Here is a 7,447-nt window from a genome sequence, read left to right on the forward strand (position 1 = left end):
CTTTAGCATCATCCTATTGTTATCTATGTAAATCTGCTCAACTTAGCGTACAAAAATTGAACACCAATCAGATATTCGGTAGCTGTGATTGGAATTACAATACCACCGCAACCCAGTTCAGTGCCGTATGTGCACATGCGACTCTGTAGAACTTCACTGTTTTTATTTATGATATTCTTTAACAAAAATGCAAAAAACAGTGGTAAGTAGGCCTACACATTGTATACATTTATAGACTTTAACATCGGCAGGGGTTCGAGGCTCACTCACTCCATGGTTCTGGTGGTAGAACGAGTCTTCTCGGATAAGGACTATAAACCGTAGGTCCAGTCTACACATCTAGCTCGTGTGTACACTTTAAAGAACCTAGTACATCTTTCGAGACGAGTAGGGGGTTACCCCGGTGTATTAGTGCATCACAGCCACTGATCACCAACTGGACCCTCTGGGAGACTAGTCTTTGACTGAAGAGGTTACCCAGTATAAATATAAATTTCAATTCAATCACCTGTCTATAACTTCGCTTGTCATTGGTTAAAACGCTTGCGTTGCGTTTACGTCCTTGCGTTACGCTCTAGACTTTAAAATATCTATATTATTTTTTTTATAAATAATATTAAATTTAGTTTAAGTCTATACTGGTGTAATGTGTTTTGTACATTTAACCGAGAGCGAGAGTTCGGTCGGTCGTTTTTGCGTCTACTACGTATTTGCTTTGCGTCTCTGTAGGAAACATAGACGTTCCATGTGGGAACCAACACCCTTTAATTCGTACTTTTACACATTTTAGCACATACAATTATTATATTCTTGCGGTGTAACGACTTGTTCTTTCCACCATTGTACATGTATGTTGAGATGAATAGTCCTACCATACATCATTTTTTATATCACACCTCGTTTTATTTTGGTTTTAAACGTATACCGTAAATCTCTGTCTACACTATAACACATAACAAGTGTGATATGCCAAATATGGTAGTTATTAGACGTCATCGTGTCCATTTATGGGCACATCACACTTTTTCTGTCAAATTACTTTGATAGTGTAGACACAGCTTAAGGTAGCCTACAGTACATCGAATAAGTGACTCAATCAATTTTTTAAGGTAACAGGTGTTCGTGGGTTTTTTAGGTGATAATCACCAATTAGTTACAATTTTGATTTAATATTTTATTTATATTATTTCTTTCCCTTTTTTTCAGGTAAAATCAATATTTGCATCAGCATGTCTTATCACCTTGAGTATATTTTATGCCTTCGATCTCAGAAAGGCAATTTCTGAGCCCAGTTTATTTTTATCTAATACATTTTATCCGTCACAAGGTCGACAGAATGAACCAAATGAAACAGCCATATTATCTATATCTACCTTCACTCTATCTTCTACCGTTACGTTACCAACTCTTATGGGGTCGAGTTTATCGTCAAAGGCATCCATTTCGTCACCAATATCGCAGCGAAATCAAGATGGAAAACGTATCTTGGATTTAGATATTTCTGATAGCTTAAAAAAGTGTATTGGAAACGAGGTATGTTTATATAGTACCGATTTTATTTCTACGTTTGTTTAACTGCAAATAACGCTTTACAGATCGGTATAGACGTAAATATAACAAACGTATCTTAATATTGTAGTAGGTAATTGTAGTATTATATAATACGCTCCTAAATTTAAATTAATGAAATCTCTTAACTTTGGTATAAGTATAATTATGTTTTATTGAGGGATATCAATGTAACTTGTAGATTTCAATTATTGTTATTATAGGTTCTTGAATCAGTACCCCAGGTATTCAATTCGACATTCAAGAATCCATGTTGGATAAACGATCAAAATAATCTTCGATGCCTCCCTTATTTTTATCTTGCTGGGACGCCGAAATCTGGAACGTCAGACTTGCTTAGTAAAATAAATTCGCACCCAGACGTCATGCCGACTACCAAAGAATTACAGTGGTGGACTAGAGTCCGATTTAGTAAGTAATTACCTTGAAGTCTTTTTTGTCTTATATCTTCGTTTTGAGAAGTAAAACAGTTATTTTTTTATATCGTTTTTCCTTAGAATATCGTTCTTTAGCATGGTATTTGAATAAGCAATATTCATTAGTTCAGGAATTAACCAATGGAAATCAATATACAGCCGAACATTTCGTTATAGGTAGGTAGCAATTAAACATTTTTTTGCCAGCGTTTTTACTGTACAATGGTTAATGAATTTGCCAAATTGATTTACGAAAACTTAATTTATTTTATTTTATTTCAACTTTATTTACAGACGTTAACTCTTCCAGCCGAACCACCCACGGCTGATATTCAGGAGGCCCCTTTTAAACCAATGTAGTTGTAAACATATTGTTTTTAAAATGAAATTAATATTTGTTCTCCGAAATTTAGAATATAAAAATAAATAAATAAGATAATGCAAAAGTCCACCTTAAATGTCATATACTTGTTTAAAGTGTAGACCAACGTAGACGCTCTTATAAAGTTTCAATTAAACGTTAAATGAAAACCTTTTTTATTTCATTATTGTAAGTTTCAGCAACGATGACAACCTTATTATTCGCATCTGACAAATTCCATTAAAAAGTGGTAATACTTTGCTCAATGAATGTATAAACCATCGTCAATTTGGAAAGACTAGTCATCTTCTTAAGAATTCGTTGTCTTATTTTACTTTAAGTATTGTTCAGTAAAGTAAATACATTATATGCCTATATTGATTCGTTTCACTTTGATGTTATTTATTCTTAAATTTATTATTCTTATAATTATGCTGTCTGGACCCCTCCTAAAGATTTGCTTTGTTTAATGGTATTATTATAGGATTTGAAAGTTTATTTAAGGAATATATTTATTTTGTAATTGAATTGAATCAGAAATCAATTAGTTTTTTTTCTTCTAATAGGCGATGGTTCAGCTTCGACATTGTGGGATAATTATCATTTCGCAGAAAAATTCGGTAGTCTTGAACATTTAGGCTGTGACGTTTTACGAGTTGTACAACCAGATGTTAAAATTATTGGTATATTTAGAAATCCTGCGGACAGGTACTTTAATTTAATTATTTATACTAGTACAGTGGGACTACATGTAATTTTGGTCTAAACAATTACCTAGAAACTAACAACAAATGTTAGAGAATCTAATGTGTTAATAATGTTTTTATTTTTTTAGAATTGCTATTCAAGTTGTAAAACTACACATTTAAAATTAGAAAAACTTAAAATAGAAACATCTGCAATTATAAGTAACTTCAGATAAACTCTAATGAGAGAACTTTATGATTTAGGCCTACAAGGTGATTTGAATAGTCATCACACTAATTATTTGTTTCTATTTTTTTCTTACAAGATTATATTCAGGTTATAAATTCTTCAAGCGGAGAAATAAAAAGTCACCAGAGGAGTTTCATTCGGGCGTTTTAAGTTCCATCAAGACATTCAACGAATGTCTTAAGAATAATGACAACAAAACATGTACATATACATACCGTGGAGAACTGGTATATAACATTTATTTTGTTTATTTATTTAAGTTTAGAGGATGGGATAGGTCACAAGTAAGCGTCATGATAGGACCGCTATAATAAAGAAGAAATTATCCTACACTGTCTACTGTAAACCAAATCAAAATATAATCGCTATATGAAAATTTAAAAAAACGACGAGCAACGGAAATGTAAACAATTTAATAACAACAGGATATTATATTGATGTTGTTATTTTCTGTATTATTATGTATAGAGACTCAATGTTGGTGTTTACAATATATTTGTTCGTGATTGGATAAAATGCTTTCCTCGTCATCAAATGTACTTTCTCAGAACCGATGAGTGGAGAAATTGTACATCAGAACTCCCAAAGATATATCATTTCCTAGAACTTAGTAAGTAGTTGTTGGATTATCATTTTGTAAATTATTTTGAGCTATTTAAAACTATGTACAGTATACATAAATTAGACTAATAAGAAACATTTATTTAATAAGATTCATTTTTTGTCAAAGTGAATAACTATTATCTGACATTATTATGAAAATAAATTAAACCAATATGTTTTTCAGGTTAAAAACTTATCTTTGAAATTACATTTTTTTTACACAGATCCTCTGTCAGACGATCAAATTTTGTCGATATGTAGTGAACAACAAAGGAATACGAATGCTGCCAAGAAAGTCGGCCCCATGTTGTCAAAAACACGTTTACTATTGAATGAATTTTATAGACCTTTTATGGAAGACCTAGCCGAGGTACTTGGAGACACAAGATATTCTTGGAATTTATAAAAATACAGCATTAACAACAATTTTGGCATACAACAAAGAATAATAACCGATCGACAAAATGTGTTAATCGATGATTAACGTCTGTCACAATATATCAATTAACCGCTATCTCCAATGGTTGCTGTGCTATGCTCATTTACTTTATTTTGTAAAGTTTTCATTCATTCATTATCATTTTCAATGTGTTTAATAATGTATGTCTTTTTGTAATCGATTATTTGAAAAATGATCAATTCAAATATAGGTCAAAACAAACCGAGAGTGAAATAAATATAAACTAATATTATTGTTGTTTTATTTAAAAACTTGGATAATTAATTATTCATGCTTATAATGATTATGCAATCGTCCCGGTCTAGGTATGTTATTGCTGTTATTCTATCAGAAGAAGAACGGCATACAACTACTAAATACACAAAAGAGACAAGTACAAAATAGTAGAGAAGGTTATTGGAATTATTTTATTTATTCAAGTATATAAAAAAACATTACAAAAAGCAGAACAAGTCTGAAATTATTACATTACAGAAAAAAATACAGAAAAATTTACAATATGCATAAAAAATAAATAAACTGTACATTAATCATCAAAATTTATCCAGTAGAACAATATTGCAATGTCATGAAAAAATAGATAATTTCTTCATTAATTTTATCAGTACAAAGTATCATTAATTAGGTTCACTAGTATTTTAAATATATTTATCAAGGTTTTAATTTATTTTTAGCAATATATACAATAGTATTAATATAAATGTATTTATTTATTTACTTATAAGAATCCTATATAACATGCAGAATGTCCATCATGAAAAACAAATATTTATCAACAATATGGCAATGTCATAAAAAATAGATCATTTTTCATTCATTTTATCAGTACAAAGTATCATTGATTAGGTTCACTAGTATTTTAAATATATTAATCAAGGTTTTAATTTATTTTTAGCAATATACAATAGTATTAATTTAAATGTATTTATTTATTTACTTATAAGAATCCTATATAAAATGCAGAATGTCCATCACGAAAAACAAATAAACATCAAAAAGTTATTTAAAATATGAAAAAAAAAACAGCACATTTTATTGAGAGTTAAGCAGATCAACAATATAAGGTACAGCAGACCATTTATATCTGTCGGTTTTACATTTAGGCACTTCAAGATTTCCACCATTGGATCTAAGGTTTAATTTTCGCTTGGAGGGAGCATATCCCTGTGCAAAGCCATATTTAATCTAGGGTAAAGAATAAGACAGAAAATGTTAGTACATTACTAGAATTTCAGTCAAGATTAACACGTGGATTGAATTTCTATCAGTGGTGCATTGTAAGTGCTTTAAAACTAAATCCTATCAAGCTGCTTTCATCGGATAATTAATAATAATAATTGATTTTCCACGTAAAATTGAATGTACGCCTAACGCCTAAAACAATACCATGATTTGACTAGGCAGTCTATTGCAATTCATTTTCTACTATATTAGCTGAAAAACAATTTCTGACATATTGGTGATAATATAAATAATGTAGGCCTTTATTATTTTAGATAGGCCTACTTATTCGTTCTATTATGATTGTTATATTAATAATAATAATAAATAACATTTATAAAGCGCAAGAGACAAAGGTTTCAAAGCGCTGTGTTTTCCAAGATCAGTGCAAGTAGTAGCGTGCGATTATGCTTCTCTGAAGAGATGAGTTTTGAGTTTAGTTTTAAATGTGATAACAGATTTTGATGAGCGTATTTCGAGTGGTAGAGTGTTCCAGAGTTTTGGGGCTGCGACAGCGAAAGCACGATCACCGTAAAACCGAGTTCTGGAACGGGGTCCAGGTTTTAGAAGAAGTCTGCTGGATGAACGAAGCGAAGAGTTGGTTGACGGAGTAATGATGTCACATATGTAGGCTGGAGCACATCCGTTGATGGCCTTATATGTCAGCAACAGGATTTTAAAACGAATGCGCTGATCAACAGGCAACCAGTGTAAGTCACGTAAAACGGGAGAAATATGTTCATGTCGTTTAGTGCCAGTGATAAGTCTTGCGGCGGAATTTTGGATTCGTTGAAGAGGAGATAGATAAGAAGTTGGTAGGCCGTACAGAAGCGAGTTATTACAGTCCAGACGAGATGAAACAAAAGCATGAACAAGACGTTCAGTTGATGTTTTGTCAAGGTACTTACGAATCTGGCCGATCTGGTAAATTCCAAAGGAAGCACCACGGCAAACATTACGAATGTGTTCTTTTAAACCGAGGCTGTTGTCTAGTTGGACGCCTAGATTTCTGGCTGAGCTGGAGGTAGAGACACTAGTATCTCCGATATGGACCAAAGGAAATGATGATGCCTCACGGAACTTTGAATGAAAATGGATCATTTCAGTCTTGGAGTCGTTGAGCATGAGTTTATTTTGAATGGCCCATGAGCGAACATCTGCAATGCATGATTCAAGGCTGTTAACAGATTCAGAGTGATGTGTAGCTTTCATGATTAAATATAGTTGAGTGTCATCTGCATAGATCATATGACGAACTTCCGGGTGGGAATCAATGATGTTGCTGAGTGGTCCAGTGTATAAGATGAAATCGAGTGGACCTTTTACGGATCCCTGTGGTACACCCCAGGGTAGAGCGAACTCATCAGACATCGAATCACCCACAATGATTGCTTGTCTACGATTCTCAAAATATGAAATAAACCATTTCAATGCGGTTCCGCTTATGCCGTATCTTTTATGAAGACGTTGAAATAATAAATCATGATTGATAGTGTCAAATGCTGCGGAGTAGTCGAGTAGAATAAGTACCGCTTCATTACCTTTGTCTAAAGCAAGTAGTAGATCGTTTGTAACACGTAATAAAGCGGTTTCAGTTGAGTGGAAGCGGCGGTAGGCTGATTGGACTCTTGAAAACAGGAAATGTTCATCCATATATGCTTTTATCTGAGCAGTTGCAATTCTTTCCAAGACTTTGAAAAGGAAGGGAAGATTTGCTATTGATTCGCGAAATTGATTAATTTCGCGATGACAAACCACCTAATGTAATGTTTATGATAATCATTTTAAACAATCATTAAACAAGAATCAATGAACAAAAATGAATGAATTGTAGAATATTGTGAAATATTAAATGAAGTACGTAATGTACAAACAATTATC

The 7,447-nt window shown here is 32.2% G+C and overlaps 1 protein-coding gene across 2 annotated transcripts; it reads left to right on the top strand.

Annotated features, from left to right (window-relative positions):
- The first annotated feature begins 123 nt into the window (after positions 1-123).
- On the top strand, positions 124-4,893 carry LOC140049375 (carbohydrate sulfotransferase 15-like). 2 transcript variants are annotated; one of them, XM_072094248.1, is made up of 8 exons: positions 124-202; positions 1,207-1,533; positions 1,773-1,980; positions 2,067-2,162; positions 2,913-3,054; positions 3,359-3,509; positions 3,751-3,892; positions 4,110-4,893. In XM_072094248.1, exons 1-8 carry the CDS (start codon positions 188-190, stop codon positions 4,289-4,291), a joined length of 1,263 nt encoding a protein of 420 aa, XP_071950349.1. In that variant the 5' UTR covers positions 124-187; the 3' UTR covers positions 4,292-4,893. The 2 variants fall into 2 exon arrangements, with proteins under 2 accessions (XP_071950349.1, XP_071950350.1); XM_072094249.1 differs by lacking the exon at positions 2,067-2,162.
- Positions 4,894-7,447: the final 2,554 nt, after the last annotated feature.

Source organism: Antedon mediterranea, chromosome 5, assembly GCF_964355755.1.
Source record: "Antedon mediterranea chromosome 5, ecAntMedi1.1, whole genome shotgun sequence".
Classification (NCBI taxonomy): domain Eukaryota; kingdom Metazoa; phylum Echinodermata; class Crinoidea; order Comatulida; family Antedonidae; genus Antedon; species Antedon mediterranea.